The 20,474-nt window shown below is 38.9% G+C and overlaps 1 protein-coding gene across 1 annotated transcript; it reads left to right on the top strand.

Moving 5' to 3' along the window:
• Window positions 1–397: 397 nt before the first annotated feature.
• Window positions 398–19,432, top strand: LOC117376195 (deleted in malignant brain tumors 1 protein-like). Its single transcript, XM_033972601.2, has 19 exons — window positions 398–490; window positions 560–623; window positions 762–788; window positions 2,268–2,579; window positions 3,600–3,878; window positions 5,131–5,445; window positions 5,986–6,285; window positions 6,664–6,963; window positions 8,272–8,586; window positions 10,423–10,737; window positions 12,192–12,491; window positions 12,688–12,996; window positions 13,262–13,570; window positions 13,956–14,255; window positions 14,992–15,285; window positions 16,994–17,329; window positions 17,843–17,950; window positions 18,025–18,088; window positions 19,186–19,432. The coding sequence occupies exons 2-19, from the start codon at window positions 578–580 to the stop codon at window positions 19,298–19,300; spliced, it is 4,344 nt and encodes a 1,447-aa protein (XP_033828492.2). The 5' UTR covers window positions 398–490; window positions 560–577; the 3' UTR covers window positions 19,301–19,432.
• The last annotated feature ends 1,042 nt before the right edge of the window (window positions 19,433–20,474 follow it).

Raw genomic sequence — 20,474 nt, 5'->3', positions numbered from 1 at the left:
TTATTTTTTACTTTTTTTAAGTAGATCATTGAATACTTAAAGATCAGTGGGTGTGTATTTAGGGGAGACCTAAAGACACACCCACTGCTCTTTACTTACAGTAAACTGCAATGATGTCTTGAATACATTAGAATAAAGATACTCGATACTTTTGACAACCCTAACTACTATCTACTTGAGTAATATTTTTTGAAGAAATGCCACTTTTACTGCTCTACCCCACACTGTCCATGTCAAAGTGCATATTGTTGTGTGCAGACGCTGGAGTTAAGGTGGATTAAAAGCAGCGACCATAAACAACTACCAAGTACCTAATGTTCCTCTTTTTTTTTTTTTTTTTTAACAGGAAGAGGAGCAGATGCATTTTAGAATTTCTTTCCTCAACATGTGACAGGCAAAAAGGAAGTAACCGACATCTACAACTCCAAACAACAACTACTTCTTGGCACCCATGAATGAGGAAAGACCGTAAGCTAAAACCACTCCAGCTGTAAGTACTGTGTCTCTATGAAGTTACTCAATACGTAATTCTCTTTATATATGTGTCTCTTCTAAACAGGTTTATCAGGCAAAAACAATGATTTTATTGGGAGATGAAAAGCGACAATTTATCTGGTTCATAAGTGAGTTGTTGAATAATTTAATTACTGAAAGCAATATGATGGAGATTGCAAATTTTCAGAAGTTTTTGGACTTTTCTTTCTTTTTTTTCTTATTTATTTATTTATATGCTTGTTTTTGTTTTATTTTGTTTCTTGTAGGTTTGCTGAGTTTGCCACTGTGTGCAGGTAAATGCGGTTAAGTGTTTTGAAGTGTTTTCAGTTCCATGAGAAGTTTTCATGAGGTGTTTTCTAGTCAAAAAAACACCTGGAGATCTGTTTTGTTTCATTCACACATGTTTAACACACAAATCTCGCATATATTGGCCGTGCTCTTTTCTCAAACTGAAATCACTCTCTTATTTCCTTGTGATGTCGTTAAGGCATAATACCAGGAACAGCTCCACTGTGTTTTCAAACTCCATACACCTTCACTTCACTAGAATCATTTCGACAATTTCAGCCCTGGATTTGCCTAACTTTGAAGTGACTATGCTATTGTGCACCAGCAGATATTGGAGACTTTCTGTGATGAAATCAGCTGTACAAAAGGCAAAAATAAATAAATCCATTCAAAGCTAAAAGCAACAACTTAAGGTTTTTCAAGAGTATAAAGGAGTAAAGCTTAAATGTTTAAGCTAATACCCAATACCTGTTAACGTTAAAATTTCCAATAAATTACATCACAAGGTGAAATGAAACATTTTGAGCTTTTGGGATACGGACACCCTAATAATCCAGGATTATTCAAACGTGTGAATGAAACAAAACACTACTCCAGGTGTTTCTGGGGAGGTAACAGCTTTTCTAACATGGATCAAAGCTCACATGAGTCAGTTCTGCGTAAGATAGGACCTTTAAAAACAATAAAAAATGCAACATATTTTTGAAATTCCTCCTGCTTATGTGCTTCAAGTGTTGGTGTAATCAAAGAATGACAAAAAAACTGGCCGATAGTACCAGTTTAAAAATTTTGATTGCACAAAAAGATAAAGGTGCAATATGTCACCTTTCTGGGTGAGGGTGCACTACATGCTTGTCTCCATTGGTTTGCTTGGAATGTTCCACAGTATTGCATTACAATATCAATCTTACAATGCATGCTAATAATTGTGTTATTATTGCTCAAAAATAACTTATTAACCAAGCAATCTTACAGTAAGTGGGGTCGCCTCTCCACAGATCTGTAGACCTGTAACTTGGTCTGGTCTTATTATCCACAGTATGGCATTAAATGGATATGTTTAACACCATAGATATGTTTAATGTCATACTGTGAAACATTCTTGGCAAAGCAATACCGTCTCCATGGGGACAAGAAGTGGGCAAGCCCTCCAACAGAAAAGTTACATAGTGCAGCTTTAAGGTTAAACTACAGAAGAATTCCCTTAACAATTTGACCTTCCCTCAGCTGAACACAAGCAGTTAGATTTGTTTTTGAATGGGATGGGGAGCAAACTGTTTAAAATCAACAAATTAATTAGATATAGACAGGACATAGCTGACTTATTTTCACCTGAAGAGCTGCTTATACAAAATATCTGTACAAGGGCAAGACAAATCTCAAATATATGGGGGAAAATGTGATACAGGCCCTTTGATCAAACTGGAATCACCAAGAATAAATCAACATGTATAGTCATTTATAATTTTATTGTTCTGTTTTAGAGAGTTCTAAAGTACGACTCTGGCCCACTAAGTGCGCCGGCAGAGTGGAAGTGTTCTATGATGGCCGCTGGGGTACAGTGTGTGACGATCACTGGACCCAGGCTAACTCGGAGGTGCTGTGCCGTGAGGTGGGCTGTGGGCCTATGGTGAGCTCCAAAAAAGGCACACAGACTGCAGACACGGCAGACAAAGAGATCTGGCTGGACGATGTCAAGTGCAGAGGCAACGAATCTTCTATCCTCTCATGTCAACACAGCGACTTCGGGGACCACAACTGTGACCACTCAGAGGATGCCGGAGTTGTTTGTTTAGGTGAAGTTTATCCGCACATAAGCTCAACTTAATATACCTTTGTAATTCAGTTTTGCCACAATTCAATTTGTATCTCAATATGTGGATAGTGATATTGATTTAACTAAATATTTAACTATAAATATTGATTTTAGAGTTCATTTAGAGAGTTGAGCAGGCTGACTACACACAGACGTACGGAGACACGGAAACTGATTCACATAATTGGCTCTGTGCACATGGATGTTAAAGCACCAGACAAACGCAAGGGGTCCCAGCATGGATCTCTGTTGAACCCCACAGGTCAAAACTCTTTAGTATGACTTACTTATCCATACCTAGTCCAATCAAAACGCAGGTAAACCCGAGAAATACAACTGAAGCATTGAGAATCGAATTTCAAAAGCCCTTGTAACACATCTGGAGAAGCTGATACATACTCAGATGCCTATTACATATAACTGCACAGTCTGATTTATAGATATTAAGAATAGATATGTATTCACTCATTTTAGATCAGTGATGGCAAACTATGGCCTCTCCACTGAGCACATGTTGCTTTGTTTTGGTTCGCTACATTAAAGTGAAAATGAAACTTACCGGGACTTCTATGTACAGGTCTATTTGTGGTGTGAATTTGGAGCAAACAACTTGAGTAACACAGTTTGCAGCATTTCTCAAAATCAAATTCTCAGCGTAAATAAAATATTGCTGATCTATTTATGACAAAAGTGTGGTTATATGTATGATAGTTGTTTTTATTAGTAAGTATAGCTCTGATGTTTCACTGCTAATGCTAACTTACTTAATGCTCCTGAACGCCTCGTATCCCCATGTTCACACCTATTTGGTTCTTTGACCTACATATATAATGGGACAGGACTGATCTGACATGTTTTGAGGCAAAGACGATTTGAATTTGGTTGTTTTATTCTCCTGAGCACGTAAACGTAGTGACCGGCCTGAGATTGTGTCAGTTCAAGTCGAATCTGAGTGTTTTCCTAGTGTATAATTGATGTTATGTCTGTGTTCCTTCCATAGACGCAATGAGACTGACTAATGGCACAAATCGCTGCTCTGGGGTTCTGGAGGTCTTCCACGATGGCCAGTGGGGCGTGCTCTGTAACAGGAACTGGCCCCCAAATCTAGCCACAACAATGTGCGATCAACTTGACTGTGGACGTCCCAAAAAGACAGATGTTACATTTCAGAACTATAGGGGATACATGAGCAGTTGTCCTGAAAATGCAACTTCAATTTCAGAGTGCACTCTTACAAAAAACAGTGATGTTTGCCAAGGGATAGCTCTTTCCTGTGAAGGTAAGATACTGAGAATACACAAAAAAAGGAATGCTTACATATCTAGTTACAAAATTACTAAATATCTGGATTTAAATTTATTCCGTAACATATTCTGCTGCTACTTTAACAATGAGATGCATTTAAATTATAGTAGTTTCCTTGTGTTGTTTCAACTGCCCTATGTCTTTGAAATTGTTAATCCTCTACGCTGTTTCTTCTGGGACTATAGTAGCTATCCTACTTTTTAAGCTTTCTAGTTTAAACTTAACAAGTTATCAATAAGAAAGTTCAGACGCTAATTCTGGGGCCAACCTTTTTCCCAAGGTAACTGTGAGTTAAAGGCCCCTGAACCAGGCCACAGGGCAACTCCCTGTGGCCTGGTTCAGGTTCCTTCCTCTGTACCTTGGGCATTAACTGATTCTGTTGAGATCTAAGGTTAAACCGTAAGTGATTCTTTTTCTCTGCTATTTTCCAACTCTCTTACCAGTTTGACAGTGGTTTTACACAGACACTTAAATTATGGAGTAAAAACATGGCAGAGGAATAAAAGAGCGTATGTTTTCTTATTTTTCTCATCAGTTTGAAGCCTTACTTGCACAATCAACTACTGCGGTTGTGTTTTGTTGGCTGTAAAAATCTTTCTGATTGGCTGAGGACAAAGCTGGCGACACCTATAGAGCATTGTCTGGGGAGATAGCTCACGTTTTTCAGACTTTTCCAGGCAGTTATGCCAAGTGAATGCTGGTGAATTTATTTAGTAACATCCTTACACTAACCTGGCTAATGCCAAATGAATATGTGGGGCACTTGAGTTCTACACATTTGTCACTGAGAGAGATCACAAAAAGGTTGAACACCATGATAAATAATTGAGTCTGATTGGTTGAAGTGCCACAACAGCGGAACAAACCTGAAAATTAAACTTTTGTTACATCCATTTGAGAGAAAAACACACAAAAATGAGTCGAAGTAGTCGTCAGTCGGCATCGCCATGTTTGTTTTGGCTCGTTTGGCGCTTTGCCTTTGGCATCCGTCCAATCCACAATGTTGCTCTGTGATTGAATTCTTCTGAGTTTGTGAACTTACAAATATCACAAGAATCCATCTTACACGGTTTAAGGTTGTCCCTGCACTACTAGTAGAAACATCCATCTTCACCAGCTATGTCTAGAAAACGACACCAACCTAAACTTTGACGTGCATCAATAAATCATTCATTCTAACTTACTCATTTGCCCAATTCTATCTTTTTTTTCTATTTTCTTTCCAGGTTTGAAAGAGATCAGACTAATGAATGGCTCTGACCGTTGCTCTGGCAGAGTGGAGGTGTATTTCCACAAACAATGGGGGACAGTCTGCGATGATAACTGGGACATGGCAGACGCCCAGGTGGTGTGCCGGGCCATGGACTGTGGTGTGGCTCTAGATATCAAGCCCCACTCATTCTTTGGAGGAGGAGAAGGGGACATCTGGTTGGATAATGTGGAATGTGCTGGGAATGAATCCACTCTGACACAATGTGCACATAATCCTATAGGTGATCACAACTGTGGTCATGGTGAAGATACGGGTGTGATCTGCTCATGTAAGTAAAGCTGTTTGTATGGGGAGATTATTTGGTGAATCAATGATCTAGATTATACAGGTCAAAAAATTATGATAAGAACTCAAATGCGATGATGCCATACTCCCAGATGGAGGTCAACAGCAAATTTCCCTTACTGATAATACAGATAGTATTATACTGGCTTATAGAATGTTGAGATGTGAAACCTGGCAATAATCATGAGGATTTAGAGGCAAAAATAAGTCTATTCAATCCATACTATAAAAAGTCATCCTAAATTTAACATCTTTATCTAGCTGTTTATGTCACATTAACTTTACCTTTATCATTCAGAAAGTTTGTTTTTATAAAGCTGATCAAACGGAGAGTAGCACCCATGCTTCACGGCAAGTAGGTCAAGGGTTCGGTTCCCAGAACGAACCAAGCCTATCCGTACAAAGTTTGTTTCTCCATGTTCATTATTCAGTGAAAGCAAGACTAGCCTCAAATAGTGTGATGTAGTGTAGTGTCACATTGACCAAGCTAATGCGCTGCTAAAATCAGTTATTTCTCCTATAGCTCACATCAGGCTGCTCAATGGCACAACTTCCTGCTCGGGCAGAGTGGAGTTTTCTGTTGATGGTCAGTGGTCATCTGCCAGTAGATCCTCCTGGGGTACGAACGAAGCTAAGGTTACGTGCCGAGAGATGGACTGCGGAGAGGCGACGTCATTTTCAGGAACCAATTCTGCAAATGAACCTTCGAGAATGTATGATGTTAGCTGCACGGGCACAGAGACCTCCCTCAAAAAATGCACAATCAAAAAACACAACAAGACTAGTGGTGGTGTAGCTGAAGATGCAACTGTGGTTTGTACAGGTGAGACCTATTTAGGAAAAGTCGCTTGCTTATGTGGTAGTGAAGGGACACATTATGAAAAATTAACTTTTTTGAGCTTTTAAAAATGTCATAACATTGGGCCCTCATCAAAAACATACCTGGAGTTGTATTTGGGTTCATTCACACTGTAAAACATGCCACCAACACATTTTACAGTGAATGAACATCTTCCCAGTATTGTTTTATCACATGTAGAACCCCTGTCCAGTCCATAAATCATCACTAAACTCGTTATTTGGCAAGCCAGTTGTCAGCTAGTTTAATTCTTTGTCCCTCTGCTGCCAGTAGAAGCTGAGTTGCACCAGATCACAGTATGAGGCACACTGAAGCTGTGAAATAATGTGTGGTTCTTTGTAGGTAAAACCCTTTTGTCAGAAGGGCCCAATCGCTGTGCTGGAAGAGTGGAGGTCTTTCACAATGGCCAATGGGCGGATGTGTGCACTGACATCTGGGACATTAACGATGCTCAGGTGGTCTGTAAGCAGCTCAACTGCGGCTCTCCTCATAAAGTCATCACCGTCTCGGGCCGGGCGGGTCAGAGTCTGTGGGCCAACCAAACCATCTGTAATGGACGCGAAATGGGCTTATCGTTTTGCTTGCAACAATTCACAAACCAGTCCTGTGCCAGTCCCACCGTGGCAGGAGTCATATGTTCAGGTACAAATGTGTGTCCACAATGATTAAAAACTGTAACTGCTGCCATAGCAATTAGCAATTTATCTTTCAAATTGAAAAAAATGTTGAAAAAAGGTCCTCAAAATGTTGGAAAAAAGTCCTCAAAAATAGGTTATGTTCATGTTCTATAAAAATGTATGATCCACAGATATTGAACCTTGTCCTTATTTGTTAGACATTGGCTCCACCAACTTCTTTCCCTTTTGTTTATTTTATACTGACAGAGAAGTCTTGGTGCCAAATTTAGTTTCATGTGGATAGGCGCAGTAATTATATAGGTAATAACCATAAACCAGAAGAACACATCTGCATTCTGACAGTTAAACAAGTTTCACCATCGAAATTGAACCTGCCCTCCAGCTCATTTTAAAAGTTTATTATAGAATGTTGTGAACCCAAGCTAGTTAAATGTTGGCAATGGTTGTAACATCATAGCCTTCTAGCACAGTTAGCCTTTTATTTGGTGGCTTATAGAAAATCTTTTTCTCAAATCAAAGAAATACATTACGGTAATTGGTCATGCAATTCTTCCTTGTGTAATTAGTGATAAACAAATGCATAAAATATTGCAACAGACATAAAGCTGTTTTAACCCTATGTTACATTATAATTAATTAAAAACATAATAATACTACTATTACTACTACTAACAATAATAAGAAGAAGAATACAAATAAGAATAAGAATAATAATCATCATCATCAGCACCATCATAAACATAATAAATATGTATTAGTCTTATAAAGGGATTTTACACATGAAAGTATTCTAACTATGGGAATACCTTACAAAATACATTTTAATGCAGTCTATCTAATCCCTCAGTCGTCCAGGTCTGATCCATATCAAAAGACGAAATTTAAATCTGTCAACTGGACAAATCGTTGTAGGAGTCAAGACGTTTCGCTGCTCATCCAAGCCGCTTCTTCATTTCTGGTCAAACTGCTGCTGGACACTGCCTTATTTCCTCAGATCCAAAGCAAACAAAAAGAAACAAAAGAGAGAACAATAGGAGGGCCATTAAAGGTTGAATAGGGTCATTAAGGCTGAAACTGGAGACAATAGCTGTTTACAGTTTCAGTGTAATTAGCCTGTCCCTTTAGATAGATACAGACAGTGTCCACCAGCAATCTGACCAGAACTGAAGAAGCGGCGAAACATCTTCACTCCTACAACGATTTGTCCGGTTGACAGATTTAAACTTCGTCTTTTGCTACATTTTAATGCAGAGATTCAACATGTATTCTTCCCGACAGTTTTTGCCTCATTTCCATATTTTTATTTTTACAGATGGCCTGGTTGTACGGTTGAGCAATGGTCAAGATCGGTGTTCAGGGCGTGTTGAGGTCCTGCATGGAAACAAATGGGGAACAGTCTGTGATTCAGACTGGAACCAGAACAAAGCCAAAGCAGTGTGTGACCTCCTGGAGTGCGGACATGTGATGAATGTTTCCACTGGGCGCACGTACCCTGCAGGAGTCGGGCCTGTGTTTGACGCAAGTGATGCCTGTTTCCACAGCGTGGAGTCGGTTCACCAGTGCTCATTCAACGGGTTTCCGTCATCAACGTGCAGGCATGACAAGGACATCGGGATTGTATGTGGAGGTAACTGGGCAGGCAAAATATACAAATTTATTTTTTTATTTATATATTTATTTGACAGGGACAATGCAATCTGACATAGTTACAACATGAACATTGCAGCTGATGTGATGCATATAGAGTTTATAGCACGTATTGATTGTTTTAGTGGGAGAGGCAGAAGATGGTTCTGCTGCTACGGTAGATGGGAGACAGGATATTTACTATTAGGGATGTAATGATATCAAAATCTCTCGGTACAACGCCGTGAAATTTTGATTCTGTCACAATCCAAAGAAAGAATAGTTATTAATAGTTATTTCTTCATGTAATCTGCACTGAAACAGAACAGAGGATCGTTTTTTTTACCTATTGCTGCACCAAAACAATGAATGTAAGCAAAGAGACTTATAATTTGATATATTATGATGCCCCATGATATTATTGTGAGACTTTTGACGATATAATGTCACAATATTGCAGTTATTGTTACATCCCTATAAAAATGTCCGATATATGTTAAATAGTCCTTTGTCATTTTGGTACAGAAAAGAAAAGGTTAAAGAGGATTTGACAGATTCGTTTTTTCAAATTATTACTATGTGGTAGTACTAGTGCTAGTAGTAGTAGCTCTGATAAATATTTAGCAAAGTTTTACATCGTTAACTGGTAGTTTGTGAAGGAAAGTATAAAACGAAATGTTGGAAAATACAGGAAGTAGTAGTGAGCTCTAAAACAGAATCCATTTACCTATGTCATCAACTCTCATCAGTCCATCCAAAATGCACTGACACTTTATGCACAAGAAAGGCATTTTTCTGACAGTTTAAACATTGGTTTAACAAAATTTTCAACTATTTTATAACTTTGTTTAGTTTTGGCCCTTGTTAACATTTCATCTGCTAGGTAACAGTTATGAAATTACTTAAATGTACGTCATACACAACCAGGAAGTAAAATTATAAACTAAACTTGGCAGGATTTTTATTATAATCTTAAACCTAACCTGTTATCTACACTTTAAGTCTGCCATTCTCTCACAGATACAGAAAGAGTGGAGACATACTGGCAGCTGCTAAAAACAGACGAGAACTTTATATTTGAGTCACATTTTACTATATGTTGCAAGACTAATCCTTAACAATGTCAAGATTTTTAATTCTTTAAATTCAGTTCAGGCTTAATGTGTCATTATGTTATGCATTAGTCTTATGTAGCTCACTTTACAATTTCATGCCGATCTGCGCCATCAGCCCCTCTGACCACCACCAACACTCACACACACCTCATTCATACTATGCGATGCAAGGGGAAGTGTCTTGCCTAAAAACATTACCACGGTTTTACCACTGGCGCAGCGAATGGTCTCGATTACAAGTACGAATCAAGACTGGCCTTACTTAGCTTCTGAAATCAGGCGAGATCAGGTACAAGGTGGTTTGGCCAAATGGGGGCTAAATAAAAAAATAATAATAATAATAAAAACTTGTAACATTCTCTTACATTTTTTTCAGTTTCATATCATATTCCTGTTTTGCTCATTAGCAGATCAAATTAGGTCCTACATCAGTAACTATTGTTTTGTTTTTGTTTTTTTCTGAGACCCAGAACTGATCCAAATTTAGTCAATATTCAAACTCCTGTATCAAGATATGCATTGAATTGTGACAAAGCTTTATCATTGCTTCCTAATATTTGCAGTATATAAAAATTGTACAACAGAATGTACATCGAAGGCCTATATCAGATTGTTGAGAGGTAATTCATTGTAAGGTGAAGGTTGTGAGTTGTATTTAGCTGATAGCACTAGATTAGCACTAGACTTAGCAAATAAAGCTGTTGGCAATTTTCTAATTCCAGGCGATTCATCCATAAGACTTGTGAATGGCACGGATCGCTGTTCAGGCAGAGTGGAGATACTATATCAGGCTAAGTGGGGGACCGTCTGTGATGACGACTGGGACATCCTAGACGCCCAGGTAGTGTGCCGTTCTAGAGACTGCGGATCGGCGATGATGGCTGTACCAGGAGCCTTTTTTGGTGAAGGGGCTGGAAATGTTTGGCTGGATGATGTTGCCTGTTTGGGGAATGAGTCTTCACTTGTAAATTGTTCGCACCCCGACCTTGGTAACAATAACTGTGGACACGGAGAAGACGCTGGGGTCATCTGTTCAAGTAAGTCTGTGTTTTCTTTCCAGAATTACTTCTGGGTATTAAAGGACTTATATCACGCCATTTTCTGATCTGTGTTAATGTTGTTTTCTCTTCATAAATATACCCAGAGTTGTGTTTTGTTTCATTCACACTTGTTTAACACACAAACCCTCCATATTTAGGATGAGTTCTTCTCTCAAACAGACAACACTGTGTTCCACCTTATTTTTTTTTAACTCTATACTCCTTCACTAGAATCCTTTAGATCATTTCAGCTTTGGAACTGTCTCTACTGAACAAAAGGAAAAAGATAGCTGTTTACTTGACTTGGTAACTTGAAAACTGCCGTTTCATGACATCACAAGGTGAAACAGAGCAAACGTGTGTGAATGCAACAAAACACAACTCCGGGTATGTTTTTGACAAGGTTTTGGCAAGTTTGTTTTTTTAACACAATCAAATCATATTTTGATTAGTATATTCATAACCATCGAGCAATTTAGAACTTTGGTCCTTGTTTCCAGTCATCCAATTACCTCTATGGATGTCATATCTGCTGCCCATGTCCATCCAGTCTGGTTTAATATAATCTTAAATTTCACTGTGAAAAGAATAGTCTAACATGTCATATGCATTTTAAAGCTACTGCACTGAAAAACATGAGTCCACACTGTGAAAAGGCTTGCATCTCCACAAAACTATACCCTGCTTGTTTCTTTTGGCTGTATTATTCCGCAGTATGGCATAAAATATATCCATGTCCATACAGAATGTTTTAAAGTATGGTTTAAACTTTCTATTTCCATCGAATCATGCAGGTGATGAGCTATCTTCAGAATGTTACATGGTTCTACTTTAAATAATTCTGGAGGAAAGTGACAGAAAATGTATAAACAATGCAGTGAAAGTGCTCATACAATAGTGATGGGATTTTCAACTTGTTTATGGGATCCAAATCTTTTGTATCCATTAATTTCAAAGAGTGGTTCAAAAAACGGTCAGTTTTGACATTTATTTATATGACAGAAGCCAACATTTTATTTTCACACTAATCATAGAGTGAAATTAGCAAGAATTAGTTTAAAATGGTTCAAACTGAGAGTGGGAGTGTGTTTACCCATTAAAAGTATGTATAATCTAAATAAAAGGTTGCACTACAGTAATAATAATACCTTAGATGCCAAGTCTGTGGGGTTTTTTTTTTTGTTTTTTTTGCGCACAAAGCTCTCATTCGTGTTGTTTACGCTGCTTCTATGGCGATTCTTTTGTTGGTTCGTTATAAAAGATTTGAAAGAAAAAAGTTTTGGTTCTTTCAAAAAAATCTGATCCATTTCCAACCATTCACGTAAAGGAACTGAGCTAAAGAGCCGTCTCATTCACGTATCACTGTACAATAATGTTTCAAACGAGTACAGGGATGTGGGCGGGTAGGTGAAGCAGAGTCAGAGAGATCACTAACAACTTTTCATTTTCAGGTCACCTCAGACTCTTCGGCGGACCTCACCAGTGCTCGGGCAATGTGGAGGTCTACTATGACGGAGAGTGGTTACCTGCACTGAACACAAAATGGGGAATGAACGAGGCGGCTGTTGTTTGCAGAGAAATGGGTTGCGGTGACCCGAAGACTGTTTCCGGGTCATTTACTCAAAGGGAAGTGCAGAGGGGCTTTAAAGTCAGCTGTACGGGCAGGGAGCACTCTGTCAGCATGTGCACAGTCATAGCCTACACCAAGCTTAGCACTGATCAACTTAAATATGCTGCTGTCACATGTTCAGGTAAGATCTTGAAGACTCCACTTTAAAATAATATTGGTGTGTTTCAGATTGCATCAAAGTATTCAAGATTACAGATAACAATGTGGTTAGAATTTAGATTTTTGCCTAATTCCGAGTTGAATTTTCCTGAAAACCTTTAAAAAAAATGACTTAATCAACTACTCTACGAGGTTAACGAAATGTATTTGAACTGCAGGTATTGTGAAATTGGTCGATGGTCCAAACCGCTGTGCTGGGAGACTTGAGGTGTTTCACAAAGGCCAGTGGGGGGATGTGTGTGGACAATCGTGGGACATGAACGACGCACATGTGGTTTGCCAGCAGCTCAACTGCGGCACGGCCTTCAAACTCACCACTGACCCAAGCCACTATGGACGCGGGAGGAGCGGCTTCAACGTGGAGCACATCGAATGCAACGGGCGAGAGTCTCTACTGCAGCAATGCACAGTCACTCATGGAGGAAAAGAATGCAACTCTTCTTCAGTTGCTGCAGTCGTCTGTTCAGGTATGAGAACGTAAGAATGTTAATACGGTATTTGCGGGCAGTTCAACCAGTAAAACATGATAAAACTTGCCTGATTGATATTTCGTAGCGATAGAAATGACTAAATGTAGTTTTTGGATGAAAATTTGATCCCCATCCCCATTCATTCACTCAAAAAGGAGCGTAAACCTTTTGGCAGTCCAGATTGTGACGTGTGGCTGAAGACATCTATACAAACAGCCGAACTGAGTTTCTTTACTTTTTTTTTTGTCTCTGACCCCAACAGACAGTCTGAACATCCGGCTGGTGGGAGGTGCTGACCGGTGCACTGGCAGGGTGGAGGTGCGTATGGGCAGTGTGTGGGGGTCGGTGTGCGCCGCAGACTGGACCGTGGAAAAGGCTGAAACTGTCTGTGAGGTGTTAGAGTGCGGACAGGCGGTCAACGTCTCCTCGGTGCCTCACAAAACAGCATCACCGATGTCCGACCCTGCGCAGACCTGTTTCAGCAACACCCAGAGTTTGAAGCAGTGTTTAAACAACGGACTGCCACGGGCCACATGTGCACAGGACAACGACGCCAGTCTGGTGTGTGCAGGTAAAACATTTGTAATGAATTTGTATTTCTGAAGAATGGGTACTGAACTTCAACAGGGATGTGGGCGGAGATGGGGGGTAGGTGAAAACAAAAACTTTCTGAGCACTCAATCTTCAAATATGTAACAATGCTCATACATGCATGAATCAATCGAAATACAACTTTGAGTAAGATAATAATGCTCATAAAAGCCAACTTTGCATTATGCAGTATGAAATGAAGATATAAATTAGGCTAAATTGAAAACCATTTATCGCAACCACAACAAATATGTTTAAACTAATCAAAACACTACTCAAAATATGTTCTTGATGGAGGACTAACATTCCAACATACATAAAAGTCCTGTTATACATTCATTGATCCGGTCTGCTTTGCCCTACAGCTCAGATCCGTCTGGTGGGTGGTCCGAACTTCTGCGCCGGTCGAGTGGAGGTTTTTCATAAAGGAGACTGGGGAACTGTGTGCGATGATGACTGGGAACTGTTGGAGGCTAAGGTCGTGTGCAGACAGTTGGGGTGCGGCCTCCCTGTATCCGTGGGCAATTTCGGCAGAGGCACAGGGCAGATATGGTTGGACAACATGGAGTGTAAAGGCTCAGAAGCGGTGGTGACGCAGTGTTCTCATAACGGCTGGGGCAATCACAACTGCGGACATGATGAAGACGCAGGGGTTACGTGTTTGGGTGAGTCAAGCGTGTGTATTCCTGGGTTTTACATGACATAATGACATTATATAGGTCAATGTTATTTAATGCAGATTGGGGGCAGTGGAAATGACTACGGTTAACATATGTTGTTTTGTTTTTTTTGTGAGTTCTAGGGTTTGCTTCCTATTAGAAATGATCAGGTTCAACATTTGTGAATTGAAATTTTGCATATTCCACAGTGTAATTAATAGGGAAAACTGTCCCTTGCCCCCCATCTGGGAATATGACATAATTGCATTTTAGAAACCAAAAACACCAATACAGAAGCAGTCAAAGGCAACGTTTGCTACTAATTCTACATTGTAAACACATAGTGAAGACATCAACTATACGAAGCAAAATGTCTGGAATAATGCAAATCCTCAGAGTATCCGTCCTTTGCTTTGTTACAAACCCTTGACCTTCTCCCAATGAGCTTTTTGATGATTTGGTGACATGGTTTTCACTTCACAGATGTGCCTTGTCAAGGTTTATTAGTGAAATAACACGAATACATAAAGCAAAGAGTGGCTATTCTAAAACATGATTTGAGTTATTACACCATTTTTGTTTAGTTTCAGATGAGTTCATTCGTAGTTTTGATGCCTTCAGTGAGAATCTACAAGGCAAAAGTTGCATGAAAAGCTGTATCCAAACTTTTGACTGCTATTTTTGTTCTGTCCAAAGCTAAAGAAATGTGTTGACCATGCTGTAATGTCTTTTAATACTACAGATACACTTGAAAGACCCAGAATTATTATGAATTCTGGTCCTGAGGTGATCTGGGGGGAAACAGTGGACATCACCTGTACATTATCAAACCATCAAACGAGTGGAACTTTTGCACTGAGGAAAAGCAATGACACTTTTAGAATGGAAAAATACACTGAGAACCACGCAGCTGTGTTTAGTTTGTACAAAGCTAACCTCAGCCTCAATGGTTTCTACTACTGTGAATACCAGAAGAAGGTGTCGAGGGAAGTGATCTACTTTCCCCAAGGAGCTGCTGTTGAACTCACAGTTACAGGTAATCTAACATTTATTTTAATTTTTAGGCTTTTGAAATGTAAAGATTCTATAGCTTGTTGCAGTATTTGACAAAACTGTCAAGGGTGCAGGGCATTATTTTATCCACTCATTTTTAGAAAGGTAAGGTTTATATTTTTGATGATTAAATGATTCATGATTAACATAACAGGATTTGATAAATGTGTAATGTAAATAACTCTAGTTTTATATATTGGTAATATATTCCTGAACCACCAAATCATTGCTACAGATAGGATGCAACTAACATTTATTTTAGTAGTAGTAGGATTTTTTTTTCGCAAGAGCTCCTCAGGACCCCAGTCTGTCGTACATCTTCATCTCAAAGCCACTACCCACTCCTTTGAAAATAGTGAGGTACCAAACTCAGCCAGTGAAAAGAAATTTGAGAGGGGGTTTGAGATGGGAGATAAAGAAGCAATTTTTGTCAGGAAAAATAATCCTTCCTTAAACAGGAATGGGGGCCTTAGACATTTATCTCCTATTTATAACTCCATCCTCAGACCCAGATCAAGAAAAAGAAAACAACAGGTCTAGCCACTATGCTAATAGGTGTTTGAGCACCCATTAGGGGCCTGAATGATTATGTCAAGTATGACTCAGGCACAGTTCAACTACTTAGTGTAGCTCATAAGAGCTAGCCGACAAACAGAAACTGTAAACAATAGGCGTGTTAATTTCAGTGCAGTTAGTTCCTCCATGAAAGCATTATTTTTGCTTCAGTACTTTACTCTTAAACCTGGTGTTGAATACTGTGTGTTACAACATTGAGGTGTAATTGTTTCTCTGTAAGAATTCGTTCATGCTTATTGTAAGAATAGACACTGGCACTGGAATCTGGTACTTCAGTAACATGATACAGGTATTCCTTTTTCCGTTGACAAGAGGTCTCATAATGCATCTTTTTAGTGACTGGGGGCACTACATATTTTACCTCTCTGTGAACAGCTAACTGTACATCCATTTATGACCTTGTATAGACAGTATGTAAATTTAGTTTAAATCCTTATAGGACTAGTCTTCTATAGAGTACCTTTCTTGGGGTATAAGTACTGGATGGCTCCTTTGAAAAAACCTACACCAACACACAGCAGCTCACATGACCAACGTATACACTCAACACAAACTTACACAGAACCGCACTCAACACACACACACATACGCATGTGCCTGCTGTCTGTAACTTGATTCATCTCGTGAGATGAACTTCTTTCAACTCTCTACCTGGTCTGCAATCTCTTCCTTCACGATTACACTCCCTTCAGATAGATATAAGGCAGTGTCCAACAGTAATCTGACCAGAACTGAAGAAGCAGCTTGGATGATTAGCGAAACGTCTTTACTCTTACTATAAAGCATTTTAAACCAAATAATTGACGAAAAATTTGGCAATTAAAGAATTCTAGTAAGAGAATATTTATAGCTGTATTTCAGATTTTTTTTTTCTTTTTTTTTTTTACATTTCTGCTTTTTGTTATAAAAAGGTCTTTGGCATGTGTTTTATAGCCTGTATGGTTCAGATAACATTTCTTAAAAACACAATTACATTGATTATAATAGTCGGCTCGTTACAATCGTTCAAATTCGCAGCGTCAGCAACAAAGTTATGTCACCAGTATTACATCACAAAGCATATTGAATTATAAGTAATTCATTCATTCATTTTAATTTTAATTTTAATTTTACAGTGAAACCAGAAAAGCCCTCTATCTCAATGACATCGTTGTACCCAATGATGATTACCAGTAAAGACAACATATCCATCAGCAGAGGACACAGCTGCAGCATGACCTGTTCTGTACATTCTGGTTTTCCTGATGGTTTCTTCTACTTAGCCAAGTCTAAGGTTAAAGTCTCCAACTCAAAACCTGCCGTACTCCAATCTGACCACATGGAGGCGGTCTTTGAGTTTCCCTACATGGATTATTCACACCAAGGGGAGTACAGCTGTGTCTTTGGTGTCAACATGTCATCACAAACGTTCGAATCCTCTCCATCTGGAAGCATTCAAGTCACTGTGGCTGGTGAGTTCAAAAAGTGGAGCTTAACATTAAATCGATGTTTTGGGAGTACAAGGTGTTTTCATAGCTTTGTCAACTGTTCTTAGTCCTTATAAAGTGATTTAAGTCCAAACTAGGAACATTTTCAGCTGATCAAAAACAGTCAAGTGTATGTTGCCTCTAGTGGTTGCTGTAATTTTAAGTACTATGTGACATCACAGTGTGCTGGCTGAATTAATAGAGTTCTTATTTTCATTAGTTGAATCATAACTATTGTGTAATTTGGACACACTTTGTTTACAGTATGGTTGCTAGATAACCGTTATGTTATTAGCTTTACCAACATAAGTCACATTTGCCGCCAGGAAGTATAATTATAAACCTCACCAAAATTATGTTTTAGTGAAAAGACTAGTCTAATCATAACGCACTTTAAGTATTGTTATTCAATTTAATGCAAAATGAGTCATATTTAGTAATATGTGTTGCTCTATCCAGTTTGTTTAATCATATTTTGTCCTCTGATTTTGCCAACAGCCAATAATGCAGCTTCTATTGCACTTGGAATTGTGTTGACTCTCATTCTGGTGGGAGTTCTACTGGGAGTGGGGTATTTTGTATGGAGGAAGAGAAGATGGAGCACTGGTAAAGTACACATAAAAAAAAATTGAATCAAAATTGTTGTATATTTTGGTAACAATTTGTTTCCATCATTTTAGACAGCATTGTTACGTTTGTTAACAGACTTGGAGGACGATTACAAGACATTGGAAACAATGGAAGGTAAGAGCTCTCAAATGAGAGAGAGAACCTTTATTCACTGCACAATGAAATTCCAGAATATACATTTGAATATACTTTAAATAGATTTAAGATAGGCAATAAAAATAATTTAAAAATAACAAAACTATAAGGTCACGATCATAGACAGTCTATATAAATGGACATAGCTAATCTACTAGCTGTCATATTCCAAATAGGAAGTGATCATGGCCGTGCTTCTGGCTGCGTCGACTCTGGCTCCAATTCACTTTACAGTGAAAAACTGTGGGCCCTCTCTCTGTTACTGCTCCTGTCAAACTCGACTTGACAGAACAATTTTGGTCTTAAAATGTTCTTATTAGTCCACGCTACATGATTGTGGTCTTTTTATGTCATTATTTTGTCCCTAAATCAAGATATGAACATTAATAACAGACAAGTGAGGTGACTTCTTTTCACGAGGTTGCTCCCGCTAATGTTAACAACACGTCTGATTGACAGCATTGCTAAGCGCCTGCTCCCTGCTAAACTAGCAGTGGGGCATTACCTTCAGCAGTCTAGCTCCGGATTGGCTCTATGATAAACGCGCTCGGAATTCCAAATATTATGCAAGCTTCATTTGGCTGGAGCCTAAACCACACTCACTTAGTCCACTTCTTTATACAGTCCATGGCTACAACACTGTCATGTACAATAAGTAGTATAGTTCCCCTTTATTTAATAGGCCTTTTATAGACATTTATTGGCATACATATAGAGAGCGAGAGAGAGAGACCAAATGCTACTCAACTCTACGGCACACACAGCCCCTTCAGCTGCTTTTTAACAGACACACACACAGGGAGAGCTCACAATGTAACATCATAACCTCTAACATTAAACCATTTGGCTCTTACTGCGTTACTCGTCTTTACCTGTTTTGTTCCAAAGCTGTGCCTCTGTTTATCAGTGTGACTTGAAATGATCGGACATTTGGAATTTGGAATTCCTTTTTGGAATTATTGTTGCCATCAGTACGATGTATTATTGTTTGATGAGAGACGATTATTGTTAAATTGAATTATTATCGAACATCTGACAACGCTACATTATCTTGTTTCCTCTCTTCTCTGTGTCAGAGCCGGAGCTGCAGTGCCGCACAGCTTCTCAAACGTTAATATGGATATGGATGGTATCGAAGACGCTCCAGGCACAATCTTCAACGACCATGAGCCACTTGTGTATTCTAGTTAATTGTTTTTCGTCTGTTTTAACATTCTATGATACTTGTGGATCATTATGTTATATGTTGGACATTTTGAATTGCAATATTGATCTGAAACAACTTAATAAAAAAAACAAGTCCACTGACTTGGAAAATTTCGGAGCCCAATGGGAGGCGTAAATGTCATCACAACAAAGTGCTGCATGCTGTCGGCTCCAGCTGTGGATGACGGCAGATTTATTTTTTTTCCTGCGGCGCTAATGAATCCTACGTGTATCACTGATTAAGAAAATATCTTAGAAAGTTATTGCACATTGTGTCTCCTTTAAAAGTAGTTCCTATTTTAAAGAGGGGGTATTATACAAAATAGAGTTTTTGGAGCTTTCTATCACGTTATAAAGTGAAAATTGAAACATTTGAATTCCAGCCTAATTTTTGTGCCGCAGCGTAATTACACCTGTTGGATGCGCTTTTATTATTAAAATTGCTTCCTGAGCATAAGCTGCACTGCTGCCTTCACACATTGCTAAACTGGAGGTGAGTAAGGCGTCATTCACGCTCCCACACGTCACGATGGGTGATGTAGGCTTGTGGGGTGACGCATGAGTTGCAGAATGCAGGTTGATAGTAATGTGATAATACACAGGGATGGAGGATTAAAAATGAAAGTAAAACTCATTAAACATGTTAATACGCTGTTCTCTGTGAATATAGCATTTTCAAAACTATAAAAAGTAAGATTGTGATACACACTATGCTATGTGTTAGTAATTAATACCCCCAAGTGTAATGCCCCTCTTTAAAATACAAGAGTCCTGGATTTTTAGGAGGTAAGCCAATTTCCGTGATGTAGACAGGGATTGATTTCAGATAATTACCATTCCCCATTACACCCTGATGACATACCCTAAGGAATGTTTAATCATGCATCGCTCCAGAGCCCTGTTCAGAAGGTTCTTATACAATTTCTACTCTCCATTTCAAGGTTCACTGCAATTCACAACGTCCGTGTCACTGTTACTCTATTATGGAAAATGACCTAAATGCATCTGGTTTGGTCAAGGGAGTATTGCATTTCTCCAGACGCAGCCAATCTGAGGAGAGAGGTTTGGCTATTAAGTGAATGTCCCCCATGTTTGGAAGGGGAGGGCATTTCATTTGTGCCTATGACCCTGAAAATGCTGAGCTGGTGGTTTGGACAAT

Source organism: Periophthalmus magnuspinnatus, chromosome 9 (genome assembly GCF_009829125.3).
Source record: "Periophthalmus magnuspinnatus isolate fPerMag1 chromosome 9, fPerMag1.2.pri, whole genome shotgun sequence".
In the NCBI taxonomy this organism is placed as follows: Eukaryota; Metazoa; Chordata; class Actinopteri; order Gobiiformes; family Gobiidae; genus Periophthalmus; species Periophthalmus magnuspinnatus.
This window is presented reverse-complemented; position numbering and strand designations above follow the sequence as displayed.

What these genes read in the sequence shown, in the direction of transcription:
- LOC117376195 (XM_033972601.2), top strand. Translation starts at nt 578, where the DNA reads ATGATTTTATTGGGAGATGAAAAGCGACAATTTATCTGGTTCATAA. An exon ending in GGCAGGAGTCATATGTTCAG is followed by an intron (nt 6,964 to 8,271) that starts GTACAAATGTGT and finishes TTATTTTTACAG; the next exon opens with ATGGCCTGGTTGTACGGTTG. An exon ending in GAAGAGAAGATGGAGCACTG is followed by an intron (nt 17,951 to 18,024) that starts GTAAAGTACACA and finishes CCATCATTTTAG; the next exon opens with ACAGCATTGTTACGTTTGTT.